The sequence below is a fragment of the Pollachius pollachius genome, assembly GCF_949987615.1.
Source record: "Pollachius pollachius genome assembly, chromosome: 19".
NCBI classification, from domain to species: domain Eukaryota; kingdom Metazoa; phylum Chordata; class Actinopteri; order Gadiformes; family Gadidae; genus Pollachius; species Pollachius pollachius.
In genome coordinates this window covers 3836311-3857973 of record NC_136952.1, presented here as the reverse complement: position 1 = coordinate 3857973, position 21663 = coordinate 3836311, and the positions used below count along the sequence as shown (strand labels likewise).

Sequence of the window (21663 nt, the reverse complement as noted above, 5' to 3'; positions counted from 1 at the left end):
TCACCTCATTTCTTCTATCCTGGTCGGCTTCATGCTGCTAACAATGTGGAGTGAGATGTTCTCATGGGACACTGGAGCAGGTGGTGATGATGATGATGGTGATGATGGGGATGATGATGATGGTGATGATGATGATGATAATGACAGGGAGATACCGCCATGTCTATCATGTTGGTTAAAGGAGGGTTGTGGTTGTACAAGTTCAAATCATGACAATGAATAATAAAGTAGACTTTCTGTGCTCTGGTTTTGATTTCATGTTTGTACTTGAGTAGTTTCACGGACCAATTAAAGGGAATGCATGGCTGATTTCTTATATAAGAGAGTACTGCATCGTCCGCATTCTGTAAATATATCGCAGTCTGCAAAATCAACCTTGTTTGGATTTGCGTTGAATAACGACAAGCCATACTTCTCCACACATCCCCCTGTGGAGGCCATGTTCCAGACAGTGATTTTCTCACATTGCATGAAGCGGTACCTTCTTAGATCAGAAAACCACAGAGCGTGACACCTCCTCTTTAAATAAAGGTACTTTCTGCTACAATTCAGTCTGGACTCTGCACCAAAACCCCCTGGGCACTTAAACCCCCCATTGATTCGCTGCTATTTTTTATTTTTTATTAACAAGTAGTCCGACACACCTCTGTTAGTCCATCCGCCTCTCTCTCTGGGGCACTCATATGGGATTGATTGAGCAGCCTGGGATTTTGCCCATCATTCTCCTTCCTCTGATTTGAGGATCATCCCCGAGCAGGGAGGGTGTGCAGTAGGGCTAAACGATTAGTTTAATTCAAATCGAAATCGCGATGTAATAGAACGCGGTATGCAAATCACAAAGGCTGCGAAAAAGAAAGAAAAAAAAAAGTGATTTGTTACTGTTAGTGACTGGAACTCAGTACGATTCATTCATTTTTATTTTACAATTCAATAGTTAAATAAAGAAGTTTATAATATAAATTAATCTCAACACATCGGCCGGACCTAAAGGAAAGAGCAGTTTTTATGTTGACTTCTTCCAAATTTCGTTGTTCATTCTAAAGAATGATTTATTTCTTTTTTAGTGAATAATACACAACATAAGGAACTTAATAAATTATAAAAATCGCACATTAAATCGCAATCGCAATATTGCTCAAAATAATTGCAATTGGATTATTTCCCCAAATCCTTCAGCCCTAGTGTGCCGTGATTTAAATACAGAGAATAGGAGCGGGGGTGAAGGAGGGAGTGGTGAGAACAAGTCAGGGTATCCATTACCAGACACCGATTGTATCTATGGGCTGCCGTTCAAATGCTCAGGGCCCGAAAGACAGGGGCCGTTTCCACAGGTGGTATTGGAACCCCGACTGACCAGGGAGAACGGCGACTGAAAATGACCGCCATTTTGATAGCTTGTTATCAGGAACCCAGGTGGCATTGAGCCAGGGTTTTTTTCTCCCTTCATGTCTTGCTCTCTCTCCCTCTCTCACCATCCTTCACTGTTGGAGCCAATCACGGCAGTTATGGTTCGAATCCAATTCACCGAGCATGCTGACCCCCCCCACTCCCCTCTCTGTGTTGTGTGAGACAACATAGTGAGGGAAGAAGTGAGGGGCCTAAGGGAAGACCTTGTCCCCCATATATGGTGGAATGATCACTTATCCCGGGCCGTTATCGTAGACAGGCAGGGACATCACCTGACAAGTACAAATTATACTTATAGCCACGTTTATCTTCAGGTGGGACAGGGCATTAATCTCTCTCTTGTTTAAAGGGTAAGTAAACGACAGTTTAAGCCCGAAAACATCTGCCTACGATTTTCAAAATATGCAAACTGAGCAGTCCTAAAGAATAAACAATAAACGACTTTATAAAAGGTAAGTAAAGTGTTTTTGCCAACACTTTACTTACCTTTTATATTACTTGGCAAAGATTTCCTTTCACCAGCCCTGAGTGGGATTCAAAACCCTCACCTGCAGTTATAAGGCTCTCCTGTTATAGCACGAAAGGACCAGCAAACATTTGATAATAATATTAGGGTTTGATTTGCACATCATGTCTATTTGGTTCCTAGTATAATTGAACAAAAAGAGAGCAAAAAAATTATAGCAGTTTCTCTCAAAGCAAACTCAACGCACATCATAAAATGAAGTAGCTGTCATACATCTCTTATAAACAAACTCGGGTTGACTGCTAGATGACTTGATGAGATTAGCATAGACCGCTCATTACAATGCATTACTCACAGCGCTCACTTGCACCTCCTTACGGAATTGTAATGCATTCACTTCGGGAAATCATTTTGCGCTGACTTTCTGAATAAACAACATTATTGTCTAGGAATCCGAGCAATGTTTCCATGGAAAAATGTATCTGCTCGGTTTTTTTCCGCATCGTATTTGATGTCGAGGGAATTATTAAATTATGTGCATACATTTGTGATGCATTTAAAACCATCATAAGTTTGTGTATGAGAATTCCAAAGAGTACGTCAGTGAATTGGGCCTTCCTCACCTAGCGGCCATCTTGGTTTTAAACTGGAAGGAGGAACTGAAATGGGAATTCCGCAAGATGGAGCCAACATGGCCGCGTGCTGAATGGTCCAAACGGAGCCATTGACAGCATACAGACAGGGTTGGACATCTTATAACGCCACATTACCCTTCAAAACAAATGACTTCGGTTCCCAGAGATTCCTTTCTGCGACAACAGAGGACCAATTTGGTGTCATCAATACCCCTTTATTCCTGCCGGCACTCTATCGACCTTGCTCTTCTTGCTTGTACCTGATTGTTGTGTTGAGGCTAGTTATTATTCACTGTGACTCGGGCCTTTATCGAACGGTGTGATGGTTAGCAGGATCATGATTTTAAAGCTGTCTGGTTTCAATAAGAAAGAAGAAAATTCAATATACCATTATTGTCGACCTCATTCGTTGTATAATTCTCACTTTGAAATAAACCCATTTTTCCATATCATTGGTTGTGGTATGAATGCCATGACTCATTCCGCTGTTTCCAAGCTCTCAGCTGTGTTGGTGACTAACACAGATATTCCTTGTCTAGTCACATAGCCATCAGCTGCTATTTTCATTGTGCTAAGGTGGTTTGTGTGATTTCCCCTGATGCCTTTGCACTTTGTAAATAACAGCTATAATTGAAACAATGCCGCTTCACACATCTCCAGTGATTTCATACGTAACCACGGCCAGGACAGCGCACTCCTTATGTAAGGAGAGGGAAGAGACACAAGGTGCTATTCCTGGATACACGGACGCGGTTCTAGGTGGGGATGGATTGGGGAGGGGCCAGAGTGTCACGCTGACGATAATCAGAGCTCGTATCGGTTAGAAACGTATCCTCACTGTGAAGTTAACCGTTTCTGGTGAATATCCGCGTGGACACGACCGAAAAAGGCAAGGCAAGGCAAGGCAAGGCAACTTTATTTATATAACACTTTTCATACACAAGGTGGACTTAAAGTGCTTCACATATAAACATTGTCATACAATAAAATAAAATAATAGATAAGTAAAAGAAAACATATGCAAAGAAATTAGTAAAATAGAAAGTTAACAAGGCATTTTAGTAACGAAATAGAAAGTGAAGGCAAAGTAAAAAAAAAAAAGCTTTTTAGAAAGTGCAATGTATTTAAGATTTAGCAGAAAGCTAAAGCAAACATAAAAGTCTTCCGTCTTGTTTTAAAGCAAAACCAAACAACGAGACTTGGCAGTCTAAGTGGGAACCTCGCGGTCTCCTTGTAAGGTGCTTAACGTTTTCTTTCTTCAGATGTGTCCACGGAGCCATCCCACCCATCCCGGGTCAAATCAGCCCCGCCGGACCCCGAGGGGAGGGAGTGGTAAAGAAGCAATACTCACACACGCACGCACAAACACACTCATACACACTCTCTCAGACACACACAAACGCACGCACGCACGCACGCACAAGCACACTCATACACACACTCTCAGGCACGCACGCACACACGCACGCACAAACACACTCATACACACACTCTCAGACACGCACGCACACACGCACGCACGCACGCACGCACAAACACACTCATACACACACTCTCAGACACACACAGACACACACGCACGCGCATGCACGCACGCACACACACACACACACACACACACACACACACATACAGACACACACACACTCTCACACACACAAACACACACACACACACACACACACACATACACACACACTCTCTGTCACACACACACACTCTGGCACCCCGCGCATCAAAGGTGGGAGCGACTTCTAAGGAAGCTCTGGCCTTTGGACTGCCCGTGAGGTCAGGCCACGGCCATCTCTCATCTTCCCCGCACGCACACACACACACACACACACACTAACAAACGTGCACACATACACGTACACCATTTTAATTGCTGCCTCTGCCCATAAATCATGCTTTACCTACAACACAAATGATCTGACCGTGGTCCAAACGTGACAACCACCATCTATCTTGGACACTGCCAAAATCACTTTGATTATTTCTACAGCAGAGTTTTCAGATTTTTCACAAATATATTAACTTGGGTTATCGATAATAGTTCTCTCCTCTTAATGAAACGGGGCCCTCTCATTAAATTGTTGTTTTACAAGTGGGTTTGGGTAGTCCTAGACTATCGTTAAAATGCTAAACATTAATGCATAAAGCTGTGCTAATACACGCTTTACGAGCCGCTTTTATTTTAAGTTGATTCAGAATCAATTAATCACGACCGTTATTCACAATTTATCTCGGATACAGCAGTCCCACTATGTTAGAATTCTAACTTCTGATGTGAGATGCACAGAGCCAAATTCAAATGACAATGTCGCGGTTCCCTATGAACTGCAAGGGACTGCAAAGAAGTCACGTCAGCGACTAAGGAGAGCATCTCACAGCAGGAAAGGGGGACGTGAAGGTATGAGCGTACTGGCAGGAGACACAGGAGCTGTCAGCGTGAGTCATAGAAGGAACAGTAACAAGCAAAGCATCACATCCAAACTTAACAAATCCTTGGGGGGATTTTGTTTGGTTTAATCAGACTTATAATGGAGCAATGCTCTATATTTGTAATGAATGAATTGAAGAGAAAACGTCATGAAAAACCGGACTTAAAAACATGTTTTTTAAGAAGTAACAGCACCCTGTTTCTGACCTGATTAGACGTGATGGATTATGACAGCTTTTCACACCAGACCGATTTTCACACTCAAGAAAGCGAGGAGTCCATCAGGTCTTTTAACCAAACTTAATCATACTCTTTTATTAAATTATTGTCCAATAAGAAATATCTGCTATAACAAAACAATTCAATATACAATTTAACAATGACAAAATGCCACTGAGTCCTTATGCTGCTTGATTAATTCTCGGAGAGTCAAAGCTTGCGAAGGTGCTTGTATAAATATGTGAATACTATTTAAAACGTTTTATTTTTATTCCCCCAGCCTTTCCTCTATACCTACTAAAAAAATATCCTTAATTAGGACTCACTTGTGTCATGGAATACATCAAATGGAATTTGTTTTAGTTCAGTGTGGATATGGAAAATAACCGTAAAAATAAACCTTAAACCAATGACTGAAGATTTCACTTTGCAATTAAACTTCAAACTTCCCTTTCCATTCCCCATTCGGAGAGGATGATAAATGTTTAACTCATCACAAAACCCATAAAATAAACATATTTGAATGCTGGCACAAAAAAAACGAATTAGACAGAAACAGAAGTACTGGAATAGGAGCTTATACTTTGGTTTATAAAACAAAATAGACAAATTCAGAGAATACAAAACCAAAGTTGGCAAGCATTTTTCGCAAAATCCGTAGCCTTCCAAAAAAAATGGCGAGCGTCTGACGTGAATGAAAGTGACAGCGATGTTCCCGCGCCGAGCCAGGAGTTCGGAAAAAACACAGCGGAGACCCTGATTAAAACAGACATGTGTCTCCCTCCTCCTCCTCCTCCTCCTCCTCCTCATCATCCTCCTCCACCTCCTCCCCCTCATCCTCCTCCCCAACCTCCCCAACTGCCACCTCCTCCTCCTCCTCCTCCTATCCCCATCCTCCTCCTCCTCGACCTCCTCCTCCACCACCACCTCCTCCTCCTCCTCCACCTCCTCCTCCCCCGCCACCTCCTCCTCCTCCTCCACCACCTCCTCCTCCTCCTCCTCCCCAATCACCGCCTCCTCTTCCTGCCCCTGCTGCTCTCTTTGTCCTGTACACCCCGAGCCGCCGCTGTCGCCCCCTCCTGGCCCGGAGTGGCCTGACGGGCAGGCGGATGGGCTGCTTGTTGAACTTCTCCATGATCTCCTTGATGCGCGACAGGTTGGTGCGTCCCAGCGTGAAGTCGCAGCGGGTGGCACCCATCTCGTAGCCCACCTCGCACATCTTCCTGGTCAGGCTGTAACCGTCCGCCCGGGCCGTCACCTGGTACTCGCCGGGGTTCAGAAGACGCCAGTAGTCGCCGTCCGTCGCTGATGGCGTCGGGGACCAAAGCAGGGACACAGTTTGAACAGAGCCGTCGTTTCCTCCAGAATGAGGGTTCACACTGTTCGTGCTAACAACGTGCTATCACTGGTCCACAGTGTAGCACGTGTTACCATGTGACGATAAGTACATAAAACACGTTTCAATGATCTCCGATAAACATACCATAATCATTTTGAAAGAGAGCCCACCATCGGAACAAGACCGACGGTGCAGTGTTAGCTTTTAGCCTACACGGGTTTAGAGAAACTGTAGGGCCCAAAAGTTAACAGCAATGCATGAAATATACATAAAGCACACTAAACGGACACACACACACACACACACACACACACACGCAATCACGCTTGAACGCAAACACACAGCTAAGTATTACTCATCCTTATAAAAGAGATTATTTATATTTTTTTCGGATCAAATCAGGTGGGTGAAAATGTATCATATTTTTATGTGTTATATGTAACACAAAACACGTTCATTGTATTCGTTTAATGATTAGTCCATTGAGATAGCTAAGAAGATGTTGAAACACAGATATTTAAAGTGAAAGTCAACTCAGATAAACTCCAAAATAGCTGACAGAACAAAGCCACGATATTCTCCAGCCGCTGCCCCCTCCTCCCCCAGAAAACCAGGACTTTCAGACGCAGATCTGAGTTCACACGCTGCTCTCACTAGACACGCCAAGGCTGAGGTTTCCTATTTTAGGCATTTTGCTCTGATGCATCGCGTTGAATATACCTGCCAGGGCTGACGTTGTACGCACAGGGGGAGCAGATATAAACTCAATGTGTGGGTGAGTGACGATGGATGGGTGTGTGTGTGTCTGTGTCTGTGAGCTACAATGTGTGTGTGGGATTTTGTGTATATCTGTGTGTGTGTGTGTTTTTGTGTGTGTGTGTGTGTCTCGGTGTGCGTGCACATGCTTGTGTGTGTCTGGGTGTGTGTCTGTGAGCTAGGATGTGTGTGTGTGTGTCACCGTGTTTGTTTGTGTGTGTCTCTGTGTCTGTACACACGCTTTTGTGTGTGTCTGTGAACTACATTGTGTGTCGTGTGTTTCTGTGTATATATGTGCGTGTGTGTGTGTGTCTCGGTTTGTGTGCACGCGCTCTTATGTGTGTGTGTGTGTGTGCTGCTCCCTTTGATTTACTCGACCGGCTGACAGCTCCACCTCCCTCCCATCACTGCCCACGCCCACGCCATCCCTCAGCATCGCCGTGTTGACGGGCTGAGTACCCAGAGAGCGGCCATGGTGCGGCGATGACACAACCTGTCCTGTATTTGGGTCGCCGTCCCCGCGTCATGTGATCGGCCCCGATGACATCACGCACCCGCCCCCCCCGGCGCGGGGAGGGGCGGGTTCCAATCGTTGTCATTTGTTTGTTTATCTATTCCAATTTTTTTTGCTTTCCAACCCACTGACCCCAAAGTATCAAAAGCTTATGCCGGCGAGATGGGATGAGAGAGGGAGGGAGGGTGTGTGAGTGTGAGTGTGTGTGTGTGTGTGTGTGTGTGTGTGAGTGTGTGTGCGTGTGTCGGTGTGTGTGGGTGTGTAAGTAGGGAGTAGCACAAGATGAGGTACAAGGTGTTCCGTGGCCGTTTCAGCCCCCTGCCTTCACCCAAAACGCAGTGGGGAAACTAAGCAGCCTGAACAATAACCGTCTGCAAACAGTGTCCCTTTTCAGCGCTGCTGCTGTGCAGACAAAGCTCCAGAACAGGCCGTCGGCACAAAGCCTCACGAAGGGGTAATGACGACTGCGGCGGTGGACATCCGATTTCACGCTCTGAGTGCAAAGTCATTCTGGGCTTCAAAGGGTGCTGGTTCCGTGTGTTAAGGTTTTCATGCAGACCGCCGCGAGGATGTGTGCTTGACAACGAAACAAGAGCTTTATCCGGGCCCTTGGAAACCCCGAGTGTGACAGGAGACTGGAGAGTGTGTGTTCTGTTCGGGCTGGTTGGGCACTGTTCAACGGTTTGATTCTCTCATTATCTCTCAGCCAGCCTGGGGTTCTGTTTAGCTCTGGCAGCTTTGATGACAAACTATATAGGTCAGCGGCATCTGCATAGTCAGGATGCAGAGACGCAGGCAGCAGTGATCAGAGGCGTTACACTCTGCAGTGCCGCTGTCTGGGATCACTGAATAAATCACCTCCATCACTTTCATTACTTTCATTACTTTCACTTCGCCACCAGTGTTATGGTTTATGGCTTCATTATATATATTGTATACCAGATTATATATCAACTGAGTGTGGGTTAGTGTGGGTGTGTGTGTGTGTGTGTGTGGGGGGTGCTTATATAATGTATATCTGTGTGTGTGTGTGTGTGTGTGCATCTAGACATAAATGTGTGTGTGTGTGTGTATCTGTTTGTTTGTATAATGTATAAATGTATGTGTCTGTGTGTGTTTTGGTTAACACACACAATATATAATGTACAAATGTGTGTGTGTGTGTGTGTGTGTTTATATAATGTAAATCATGTGTGTGTTTGCGTGTGTGTGTATGTGTATTAATGTGTGTGTTTATTAATGTATGTTTGTTAATGTGTGTGTGTGTATGTATGTGTATTAATGTGTGTTTGTTAATGCATGTGTGTGTGTTTAAATAATGTAAATCATGTTTGTGTTTGCGTGTGTGTGTACGTGTATTAATGTGCGTTTGTGAATATGTGTGTGTGTGTGTGTGTGCGCAGCCTGTGCGATCACCTGTGCGTATGTCGTGGCCGATGCCCTCCACGGAGATGACGGCGTTGGCGATGCCCTGGCCCCGCAGGTCCTTGACCACGCCCTTTATCCCACGGTGCACCTGCAGCACCAAGGAGCGTCAGCAGCACACACAGACACACAGACACACACACACAGACACACAGACACACAGACACACTGTGGGGGAACGCGCCTTTGCTCCATCCCTTCATTTGCAGACGTCGATGGTGTGTTATTGTCCGTGTGTGTGCGTTCGTGTGTGTTACTGTGTGTGTGTGTCTGTGTGTGTTATTGCCAGTGTGTGTGTGTCTCTGTGTGTGTATGTTTCCGTGTCCGTCTCTGTGGGTCTGTGCGTGTGTGTGTGTGTGTGTGTGTCTGTATGTTTGTGTCTGTGTGTCTGTCTGTCTGTCTGTCTGTCTGTGTGTGTGTGTGTGTGTGTGTGTGTGTGTGTGTGTGTGTGTCTGTGTGTGTATGTGTGTGTGTCTGTCTGTGTCTGTCTGTCTGTGTGTATGTGTGCGCGTGTCGGTATGTGTGTGTGTGTGTGTCTGTACGTGTGTGTGTGTGTGTGTATGTGTGTGTGTCTGTCTATCTGTGTGTGTGTGTGTGATTGTCTGTCTGTCTGTCTGTGTGTATGTGTGCGCGTGTCTGTCTGTGTGTGTGTGTGTGTCTGTCTGTCGGTGTGTCTGTGTGTCTGTGTGTGTGCGTGTGTCTGTCTGTCCTTCTGTGTGTATGTGTGCGCGTGTCGGTATGTGTGTGTGCGTGTCCGTCTGTCTGTCTGTGTGTGTGTGTGTGTGTGCGTCTCTGTGCGTCTCATTGTTTCTCTCCAGTACCTGCTCCATGAAGACCAGCAGAGACTCGCGGTTGTTCTCCCACTCCTCTGGCAGCTCGCTCTCGTGAGGGAACTTGTCGCAGCCCACGTACATGGACAGCTCCAGGCAGTTGGTGTGCAGGTAGCTGAAGTCATTCATACCTGCCAAGGACGGGGCACAGAGACCAGACACTCGTCACGAGGGCCCCGGGGTCCGGCCTGGTGGGGCCCCTGTTTGGTTTCTGCACCACGCGGCTCAGAATATGCATTCAGCCATGTGTGTTGAAATGGCTCCTCGGTTTGTTGTACAAGTTACGAAGCAAACGCTGTTTAGTTGGTTCACATTAACGGCAAAAGAGGTCAGGATATCAGCAGCGCTGGTGTTTGTTCTATAATGACGCTCTACGCCAGCTTGTGATTGGGGGGTTACAACGATCCCTCTTGTTGGTTAAGAGACACTAGAGAGGTCAGGGATCAAATATTTACATCCACCTTTTATTTTATTTTTCACTTTCATTTAAATCACACTATTCTTAAAAGTTTCTAGCAAAGGCTATAATTGACAATAATTTATAATTGGCAATCCTTGACAATATTTGTCCATGTTTGATCACATCGAATGACATCCTGCATTTATTCCTATACATCTATTATTACGTATTTCCCGATGTCTCGCGGCACTCACTGCCAGCGGCGGTGTGCCAGGACGCCCCGTTGATGGTCCCGTCCTCCTTGGCGAAGTCCTCCGTGTGGCAGACCCTCCGGCTGGCGTCGGCCATCAGCCGGTGGGTGGAGGCGTAGGAGAACGCCAGCCAGCGGAACACGTGGTCGTCTGGGGTGGGGCTGGGCTCCCTGACCGAGCCCTGGGTGCGCGTGCGGTCGTACGGGAAGGTGACCACCAGCTCGCCGCCCTGCAGGTTCCCGCCCAGCACGAAGGGCAGCTTCTCCATCCACGCCACCAGCGCCCGTGTCTCCACGGCAACCTGCGCCCGCGAGGGAGGGAGACACGCCCGCGCGGGAGAGAGGGAGAGTGGGCGAGACCGACAATAGATGGGTGTTATAATTTCCGAGCGAGAGCCCGGTCCAACCAATTAACAACAGCTCCTCGGAGGCGCTCTCTGAGGACGGCTGTTGGAGCGCGGCGCTGATTAAAAATACCAGGCGTAGCAAACGGCGCGCAAATTCGCCCTCCGCGGGAGTCCTTACACAAACGGTCTATTTGCAAACATATGTATTTTGAAACGGCTCCGTTCCGAGGAAGTGCAAACAAAAAACGTCTTTCCACGTAACGGGGCGAGAACGCAGAGTAAATGGCAGTTATAACCCTGGTTATAATCAGGGTTATGGGGGGGGGGAGAGCTGTATGGTCTGGTGTGGCCCAGTGAGGAGACGAGGAACAGAGGTTTTCAAAGCTTCCTGAGGGCAGATGAGGGAACACAGGGCTGTTTATATCCCCAGAGCATCAGAGCAGCCGCTATTCCAGAGAGCCTGTGTATGCGTGTGACTGTGTGTGCGTGACTGTGTGTGTGACTGTGTGTGTGACTCTGTATGCGTGACTATGTGTGTGACTGTGTGTGTGACTCTGTGTGTGTGACTGTGTGTGCGTGACTGTGTGTGCGCAACTGTGAGTGTGTGACTGTGTGTGTGTGACTCTGTGTGTGTGTGACTCAGTCACACACACTCTGTGTGTGTGACTGTGTGCGTGACTGTGTGTGTGACTGCGTTTGCGTGACTGCTCGTGTGTGTGACTGTGTGTGTTTGACTGCGTGTGCGTCTCACCCGTGGCTCCCACCAACGTCAAAACACACGTGGGCTGCAGCTCAGAATAGACTCGCTGGGTTTTAAATTAGCTCCCAGCCTCGCCGTCACTAAGGCTCCCCGATCGCCCAAAAATAGAGCGGCGGATGAGTCTGGCACGGAGGCTTTAGCTCCCTAACACACACGTCAGCCTCCTTTGATCGCCAGAACTGGAACAAAACATGTCACAGGGAAGAGTTCGTACTTTCTGGGACTGGATGAGGGCGGTGGACCCTCTAACAGGTTCAGGGTGGCTTCAAAAGCGCACTGACACACATCAGAATGGCATCATCTTTTGTGTTTTCTATGTTAAACGATTCTATGTTTTTAATTGCTGACTTTGTTTTATGTCTTTATTGATTACCTTTGTCTGCCCTATGTTAATTGTGTGCTGCTACCTTGGCCAGGGCTCGTAAAAGAGATATCTATCTCAATGGGATTTCTCCCTGGTTAAATAAAAATAAAATCTGCATTTGTTTCAGGTTTCTCCCACGGCTGTTTCCGGTTTTCATGTGTTTCTATAAAACTTGCAGGAATCTGGCTTCTCCCTTCCCCAGAGGTTCTGCTGTGACCGTAGGACCGCTGGATCCCAGGATACCTAATCCATAAATAAAGAGGGAAAGCCTGAGGGGCTGTCTGAGGAGCCCGGTGACTAACAGCAGAAACACACAATAACAAATTGTGTGTTTCAACAAACACACACACACACACGCCTCGCTGACCGTGGCGTTCTTGGCCTGGTACCACCCGGGGATGGCCACGTGGTGGTTGTGCATCTTGCGGGGGATCCACTTCTTGCCCTCGGCCTCCCACAGAATGGAGTTGAGGTCGGGGAAGTTGTGGTGGATGTCCATGCCGTCCTGGCTCCAGCGGCCGAGAGACCAGCCGCAGAGCTCCGAGCCCTGGGGGGAACAGGAACACAACTCGTGAGCGAAGCATCGGGAACTAAAACCCTGAGAGTGATCTGATCTGATCAACTTCTGTGAAACAGGAATCGCTTTATCTAGTCTAATCTCTCCCATCTGTGAATAGTGTTACATTTCTCATGTCTCCACTATGATTAGCTTGTTCGCAATTCCATATTTTATTGAAAATGCCATGTATTCTACGTCCTGCCTGTGCTACGACTGGAAAATAATTTGATAGTGCTGTTCATCATCAGCAGCTTCTTAGATGAGCTATGAGTCATGGGATTAGACACGGATAAGACAGCCTCATACGGGATCTCAAAGCGTGCGTCAGCGCATGTCCCGGTGGATGTGCGTCTCGGGCGAAAGTGTGTTTTCGGTGAAAGCACTTTTTTCTTTGCCGAAAAGCTTTCACACACACTCAGCGGCGGCGGCGCCTCTGTTTTAGCTTCATTTATTTAGAGAGCGCGTCCGTCCCCGTTTAAGAAGAGGCCTCTCAGGAGCCTCTCAGGACAGACAGACGCTGTGCAGCACTCACCTCGTACACCTTCACCTCAGAACCATTTTTAGCCCTGTCCTCGTTTCTTTTTTTCAAACATCTGCCGAGGCGCGCACGCATTCTAAAAAGGTCACTGCGGCGGCGAGGTTGGGGCCGGGGGGTTCAGAGGTCACCAGCAGCCATCTTGCGGACCTACCACTTGAAAGGCTTTCTCGTACCCGTCGGGATTGACCGAGGGCAGCAGGTGGATCCTGGTCTCGTCCACCAGGTGCCGTATCCGTGGGTTACCGGAGCGGTACTCCAGACACATGAACTGCATCAGCAGCAGCAGCAGCTCCCGGCCCAGTGCCTCGTTACCATGGGAACCGGCGAGGTAGCGGAACTCTGGCTCACCTGCGTCCTCACGCCCGGGCAGGGAAGGAGAGAGAGAGAGAGAGAGAGAGAGAGAGAGAGTGAGTTTTGGGGGTGGGGGTTTGGTTGATACACTTTATCCGCCATTTTCTTCTTCTATGAACGTGGTTCTCAAATTGTTTTTACAAAATATTATTTCAGCCAGGCACCCCTTTCACCAGCATAAAACTATTGAGGGATGGAAAAGAAGAAAATTAAAATAGTGTGTGTGCATGATATTTTGTGTAAACAACCATTATCATTGAATGTGTGGTGCGAATACTCATGTAAGGATTTACCGAAGTTGCAGCATTCCCAATTTATTACATTTTATTATGGCGGTATGTTATCATGGTGGCATTCATTTACCCTCGTTCATGACAAATACAAGAACAAAAATGATTTTCCCCCTGAAATCCTTCCAGGCCCCATTTGGGTCATTGTATCCCCATGTGAGGAAGGCTGGGGTGTCCTCACCAAGTTCATGCTCGCCCGGGTTGTCTGAGATCTCTATGGCATACAGCTTCAGTCCGTTGTGGCTCTTGCCGATGTTGTAGATGCGTGTGATGTTGGGACACATGTCGTTCACCACCTTCATAAGCTGCAGGAGGACAACAGAGAAACATCTCGTCATCCATCGTTAAGCCATCGATTCGTTAAAGTGAGTAAACGACAGCAAGGGCAAACGGGTGATTCTCCCCCCGCTAGATTAAAGGGACAGGAAAAAAGCGTCCTGTGTTTTACAGAGCCTCGACTTACGCAAATGATGCTGTTGTTTCTACGTTTGCCTCATTAAGTGTGTGTTATTGAGACAGCTTGGCAGGGGAAAAGCAAGGCCTCATCAGAGACACAATGTCACGCCCCCGCTGAAAAATAGTGGTGATGGGCGCAGAGGATTTCAGGAGCAACTACGAGAACAAGCTTATGGGCGCAGCTGTTAGGAACACAGCCAATTCACACCGCAGCCTTTGGACCACGATGGACCAACCAGGGAACCTCGCGGGAGATTGGCAGGAAGAGCAGGGCCTAATCAACCGAAGCCAGACCGAGACAAAGCTTTCACAACAGCCACAGTGTCACAACATTAGTGTTGTTAAGAAAACTAGCTTTTTGTTTATGTGTCCCCTTCAGCTGCTTGGATGGTCATTAATTAAAAAGGGATAAGCTTGTAATTAGTGTCTAGTCAAATCTTTTGCGGTTTATCATTCTATAGCTTGCAGTTCATCGAACATCTGGTTGTCGCCGCAAAACTAGAGAGGCACGAGAGAGAGAGAGAGAGAGAGAGAGAGAGAGAGAGAGAGAGAGGTAACATTTTTTTCAGCTCAAAATGATTGCTCTTCCCTGGGTAATTACACCTTGCTCGTGTCAGCGGCACCCCCAAAGACATGTACTGCGCGGCTTACTTTCCCCGCCGTGGCTCTTAATCACTTAACGACGCCTCACCCGCTACCCACCACAAAGCTCATTTGCTGCCCTGCAGCGTTCGCCTGCCGGTTTATTAGCTTCAGCGGCACTCGTTTCAAAGCGATGCTAAACGGTATCTTTATGCTCCGATCTGTTCTCCCGCTCCCTCGTCTCTCTCTCTGTACGCTTTATGACTACACATCGTAAACGTCCGCTGGGGGGGGGGGGAGACCGGTGTTAACACGACCTTCAAATGTTATCGGAGCTGCTGGGGGGAATCATCCGAGAGCGAAGAAAACCTTTAATGCTTTTTTTTTGTGAAAACGAAGGGGGTAACCCTGTATTCCCCGCGGAGCTGCGGTCTACGTTGTTGGCGCGCACGATTCCTGCCGCCCCCTCTTGGGATTCGCGGAACACGCGGAACAAAGGAGACGGGTTACAAGGGTGTGGGGAACAAAGAACAGAGTCATCCCGTGCAGCCTGGGTTATAAAAATAGTTCCCCTCACCCCATACATCACACCTGCAGTCGCCGAGCTGAACCGCTCAGATGCCGCTACAAGCCCTGTGCTCCATCGACTGCAGCGCTGGATGGAATACAGTCCTGGAGTACAGAGTACTACACTGTACTCCAGGAAGGACTCCTTGACCTCACTCAGTGTGTAGGTGAGGTGTCATGCAGGACCTCAATTAGGTCGCTTTCATGAATAGCTTTGGTAAAGTTGTGTTGTTGAGATCCATTGGTAACCTCATTAATAATAAGGACATTTAAACGAATGAATTTGTAACTGTTTGCGTGGAAGTAAACCCTCCAAAGTTATTTGGAAGGGTGCTTTTAATTATCCATCTTGGAAAAGCAAAGGTGTTCACAAACCCTTTGACAGGGGAACAATACATTTAGACACATAGTTCATCATGCTGCCTGCCTGAGCAATCTTTGTAAAAGAGAGCGGTTTGGGGAGGCAGAGAGGAGATTGTGATGCACAGCGCCTGCACTGCTCCGACACCAGTCCTCCACTGACAAATACAGCTGTCCCCCACCTCGCCAAAAACACGCCACTGTTTGTGACACGCAGGAACAGGAATAAGTAATGACAGGGCCCCCCGCCTTCGCCAAAACACGCTCCTTCACACAACCTTGGGGGGAGGGAAGGAAACCCACCTTGTGTTCTGTTGTTTGTTCCTACACAACCTCGTGAGAAATCAAGACCAGCTTGTGCGGCCTGTAGCTCAGGAGGTAGAGCGGGTTGGCTCCCAACCGCGAGGTCACTAGTTCAATCCCCGGAGCGTCAAGCCGGCTGTCACCTTGCATGGTCGACACCGCCGTCGGTGTGTGAATAGGTGAATGTCAGGCAATATTGTGAAGCGAGTTGGGTGGCCTCTGGTTACGAAAGGCCGAGATATAAATGCAGTCAATTTACCATTTATTTTGTGTTCTGTTGTTTGTTCCTGCAGATGTCAAACCTTTAGATGGACCCGATGTACACTCGCTTTAGTGAGGGTGTCTGAGATGCAATACAAGATGGCCCCGTTCGGGCACTTTAAGGGAAAGGACTCGGCAGAGCAACCCTGATGAATAAATCATGAGTCGGCAGGCAGACCTTGGTCCCTTGTATCGCCCTCTGAGTCACGAGCGAGTGTACCTGTCTCATGTCCTTGTAGCTGTGGTGTCTGAAGTCCAAGTTGTCCGTCGTCGTTACCTCATTCCGTCTGTGGTAATAGTTGTTGGGATCTGCAGAGAATACCCAGAAGCCCCGTGAGATCACCGACCCCGGGGTTCAAGATTTCCTTATTGGTCACCGCACAAGCACAAGCACAAGTACCGAATGAGATCTGAACGGCAGCACCGGAGCCCGTAGAGACCCTCACCTGGCATGGGACAGCCCAGGATCTCGGCCCTCATGCAGATGGTGCCCCCCCCGTACCAGGAGCGGGGGTTGATCCGGATGTAGCGCCCCACCATCGGGGCCGGGAAGACGTTCCGCACGGGGATCTCCTTCTCCCTGTTGCCAGTGAAGATCTACTGAGGCAAACACCATGCTGGACATTAACATCCACCCTATTCACACTACAGTGTTCATTTACGTTGTGCCTTAATTGATAAGCTTTAAAAGTTTTTATGCAACTTTTTTCTAAAATATTGTCATGTTTTGATTCCTTTATTTGGAAAAACGTTATACAATTAAAATGTATTATTACTATTATTATGCTAAGTCGTTAGAAACTAGATAGCAGGGGAATCATAAGATGGCGATCATCATTAGAGGTCAACGGTCACACACAGCAGCATGTGGATCTTCACTCCGATTGGTCAACACCGTGACAGCTGGCTACACAGACTAAAATGGCGGCTCTTTAAGTGTGTGCAGTTCGTTTATCAGCAGAGTCATTGAGAATGTCTTTAATCAGGCTGTGTGTGTGAGAAGGCGAAGGCCTGAACCGCGCCAGAAGAAAGAGTTGAGCCAGCACTCTGGAAGGGGTCCACAATGTTCCCCCTTCCATCTGTTGGGGGGGATCATCAATATTTGCGATTGCTTCTCAGTTCATTAAGCGGCTGTGAAACAACGGCTCGAGTATTTCCTCTCGTAATTGCCTTCACAGAAGAATTCCTCCAGACGTAACAGTTGGAGGAGGACAACATACTGGCATACGTTTTTAATCAGCGCTCGGTTTGCGGAGATAATGGATGGTAGCGGCTTGGCTCAGACTGATCTTTCGGGGCTTATGGTGTCGGGTATTGTTCTACATGAGGAGCAGAATGAAGAGACTCAGAGAGAGCTTTACTTCTGTGTTCGAAGGATTTATTTTATAGTATATGTTGAAAAATGCACAAAAACAAAAACACCACTGTTATGGATATGAAATAAGGAAACAAAGAAATCAATCATACAGTAGGATTAGGGATTGTTCTAAGATGTAGTGAGAGTGTACATGTGCATTTATGTAAAGGTTGTGTACAAGTCTGTGTGTGTGTGTGTGTGTGTGTGTCAGACATGCAAACGGCGAGCTTTTTGGCGCGAGTCGCTTTTTTATCATAGATTTTGGGGACCTGTGTGGTTCGTGCAGATCCGAAGAGGTTTTTTTTGGGGGGTGGGGGGGGGGGGCGTGTCAATCGGTGCGCGTGCAGGTGTCAATAATCCGTAATCTGACTGAGACCCCTCGAGCCTTCGAAGTAAAGAAAAGTGATTCCGGAAATGATTTTGTTAGGGGACCAATCACAGCCCTTGCCGTCGCATCGACGGATAGTTAAATATTGGATGCGCATGCGCACGTAGAGCTACGGAGAGGGTCTCCGACAACGTCTCTCGTAGGAGTCGACTTCACTGGGGACGCTGTGGACAAGTACCTACTAGTTTTCAGATAACTTCGATAACTTGTTTAACTAAGTGGATGTGGTAGGCTACACCACGGGATGAGATCACTGCCACATAAATAAAGGTAACACACAATCTTTTTGCTTAAGATTAGCTGGTGCTGTCTGTCCGTCTGTCTCTTATGAAGCAGTGTATACTAAATTGAATTTCCTATTTATTAAAGCATATAGCATAGGCCTTCTCATGTTAATAGGATATTACGCCGTCATATTTTTTCCGACTTTGGGTAGCGCTCTCTTTTTTTGTCATACATGTGTTTGCATCCCTGGTCTGTGTGCGTGTGTGTGTGTGTGTGTGTGTGTGCGTGTGTTTGTGTGTGCGTGTGCGTGTGCGTGTGTGTTTGTGTGTGTATCTTTATCTGTGTGTGTTTGTTTGTGCCTGTTTCTATGTGTGTGTGTGTTTGTGTGTGTGTGTGTGCGGCCATGTGTTTGCGTTTGTGCATGCGTACGTGTGTGTGAGTGCATGTGTCTGTGAGCGTCTGTGTGTGTGTGTGTGTGTTGGGGGTCTTCTACTCACCAAGTCGTGAGAGCCGTTTCTCAGGGTCACCCAGGTGTGGCTGTCGTTGCTCACCATCACCTTGTAGGAGGTCACCCAATCACTCCTGCAGCCACCGGCAGGAGGTCAAGAGAGGTCAGCAGAGGTCAGCAGAGGTCAGCAGAGCCCCGTAGAGACCCAGAAGAAGAAGAACAACAAAAGCAACGAAAGAAATGATTAGAAGAATAAAAGTGGAAAAACAAAGAGGGACGGAGGAAGAGGACGGATATTGTGTCAGCGCTGCTGTTTTCGCTTGCATGTGTGTTATCCACACACACACACACACACACACACACACCCACACGCACATGTTTCTGTTCAGAAATTGGGATATATTTGTTCATAAACAGGTCAGGTTATATTTATAGCAGTAGCGCAATACCGCAGCAATAACAGGGCGATAGCAAAACTGGAATTAGCCTCTACAGGAGGTTCTCTATTACAAGAGAAGAAATACAATGTAGCTTTAAAGCATAATCCTAATAGGTTCATTCAAAAACACCCAATGGATTAGGCTTGAATGTCGCCAATGTGACATTTAAATTAAAAGGATGGAATAAAAAACCGAAAACAATTTGAAATCATTTGGACCTCCAGCCTCCACAGCGAGTACACAGCCCACGGGTTTTCCAAAGGAGCATCCTCCAAACTTGGGTTGATGACAGGTTTTCGCAGCGCCCACTACTTTTAATGAGACTGGCCGCGGCAAGGGCCAAGTCAAGCGCATCTTCACACAGAGAGAAGGGTCGGCGTGGAACTCCCACCCTTTCCTCTGTTAAGCTCCAACTTAAAAAAAACCCGGAGCCCCTCAATGGAAGCCTCTGGTTTAACACCCAACCGTTAACTGATGTAGCGGAGGGTGTGTGTCGGGGTGGGGGTTCACGCATGGAGCATGGCGACAAAATAAAGACGGCTGAGCTCGTTGACCTGGTCAACACACACAGCGACGCCGTATACAAACTCCCAGCCCTTCTCATTAGATAAGTGGTATTCCCCGAGCGCACACTGGCAGGGCCGACAGCTACCAGTCCTATGGAGCTAATTGCTAGGGGGAACCCCCCCCTCCGTCTGAGCTCCGATTCCTACACCCACTGAGCCTCCCCCCCCCCCCCCCACCGGAGATCTCCCACCTACACCCCCCAGCACCCCCCCTCCCCTGCTCTCTCTTTCTGTGTGCACTCTACACAACGCTTTCCCGGCAGTACGTGCCACCGGCTCCAATTAAGGAGCCGAGGAGAGGCCAGAGGATGTCAAGTATTACGGTGAGGATGACTCACCGTGAGAGTGTAGGGGAGATCTCAGCGCAAAGTTAAACCGCAGAAAACAGAGGAGGAAGAACAACTTCTGTGTGTTTCGTTTCTCTTTTCTAGAATTTCGCTCCCTGGGAAACGGCTGCTTCGGTCTCTTTACTTGCGTTGTGTGCGGATGTCTGCTGCAGTATAGCGGGACGTCTCTGAACCCCTTGAAGGAAATCAGATTTGGTTTTTGGTCGATGTTCACTGAGTTATACAACAGGCATTTGTTCGGGCCGCAGAAGGTAATCGACGTAGCCGACTACTGAAGCCCTGCTGCTGTCATTAGTGAGGAGTTATGCCGATGGCTGGTTTAGTGGCGGCTATTATGGCCTGGCTGGCTCTGGGGTCGAGTGTCAGGTGCTGAACCGAGGAGAATTCAGTGTCCTTCAATGTGTGGTTGGAATAATTGAAGGTGAAAATGTGAGGTGTGTGTGTGTGTGTGTGTGTGTGTGTGTGTGTGTGTGTGTGTGTGTGTGTGTGTGTATAGGTGCATGTATGTATGTATGTATGTATGCATTTGATCGTGCTTGTGTGTGTGTGTGTGTGTGTGTGTGTGTGTGTGTGTATAGGTGCATGTATGTATGTATGTATGTATGTATGTATGTATGTATGTATGTATGCATTTGATCGTGCTTGTGTGTGTGTGTGTGTGTGTGTGTATGTGTGTGTGTGTGTTTATGCGAGTGTATGTGTGTGTAGTTTTATTTATGTAGGTATGTATGTATGTATGCTTGTGTGCATGTTTATGTGTGTGTGTGTGTGTGTGTGTGTGTGTGTGTGTGTGTGTGTGTGTGTGTGTGTGTTTGTTTGTTTGTCTGTTTAGTTTTATCTATGTATCTATGTAATAATGTATTTATACGTATGTTTTTATGTATGCTTGTGTGTCTGGGCATGTTCATGTGCGTATGCTTGTGTGTGTGTGTGTGTGTGTGTGTGTGTGTGTGTGTGTGAATGCATCAGGAAATCCACACAAGTCAGGCCATTAACTAAATGACTCCTCAAATGAGGGGAGAAGTGTAAACATGAATTTTTCTCTCTTGGCAGTGTGTGAGCACCACTGCGCAGCGCGTTAGATAGACACGCCACTCTGGGTTAACCGAGTGGTTAAAAAAGCTGCGTATTTTTTTCTTTTCACCTGTCAGCTGAACGTGATGAATGAGCCCACAGCCTTTAATTAATTATTTATTTATTAGCTTTTTATTTTTGTAATCCAATGACCTTTGGAAGGCTGAACGACTAAATGCCACTTCACCTGTCCTGAATCCAAGAAACTCTCATTCTCCCTTTTGATTGGAAGGATTTTCACATTTAATTAGATTTATTTGATACCGATGTTTAAAAAATAAATCATGTGCATCAATATTTGAAGGAGGATTGGATGAGTGAGTGAACAAAACATCCTCATCCATTTTTCAGAAGGGGGACGGAGCGTGTGAGTGTGACTGTGTGTGTGTGTGTCTGTGT

At 47.3% G+C, this 21663-nt stretch overlaps 1 protein-coding gene across 1 annotated transcript in view; it reads right to left on the bottom strand.

The window, feature by feature from the left end:
* The window catches only part of cpxm2 (carboxypeptidase X (M14 family), member 2), a gene marked incomplete at its 3' end in the record, with an annotated part of 34710 nt that overhangs the window by 1098 nt on the left and 11949 nt on the right, over positions 1-21663 (bottom strand). The window contains exons 5-14 of the mRNA XM_079756777.1: positions 18887-18971; positions 16866-17016; positions 16640-16728; positions 14072-14195; positions 13401-13597; positions 12520-12699; positions 10686-10983; positions 10023-10162; positions 9193-9292; positions 6179-6472 (exon numbers count right to left, since the gene is read on the bottom strand). Of these exons, the coding sequence (XP_079612903.1) occupies positions 6179-6472; positions 9193-9292; positions 10023-10162; positions 10686-10983; positions 12520-12699; positions 13401-13597; positions 14072-14195; positions 16640-16728; positions 16866-17016; positions 18887-18971 (1658 nt within the window). The remainder of the gene's footprint in view (positions 1-6178; positions 6473-9192; positions 9293-10022; positions 10163-10685; positions 10984-12519; positions 12700-13400; positions 13598-14071; positions 14196-16639; positions 16729-16865; positions 17017-18886; positions 18972-21663) is intronic.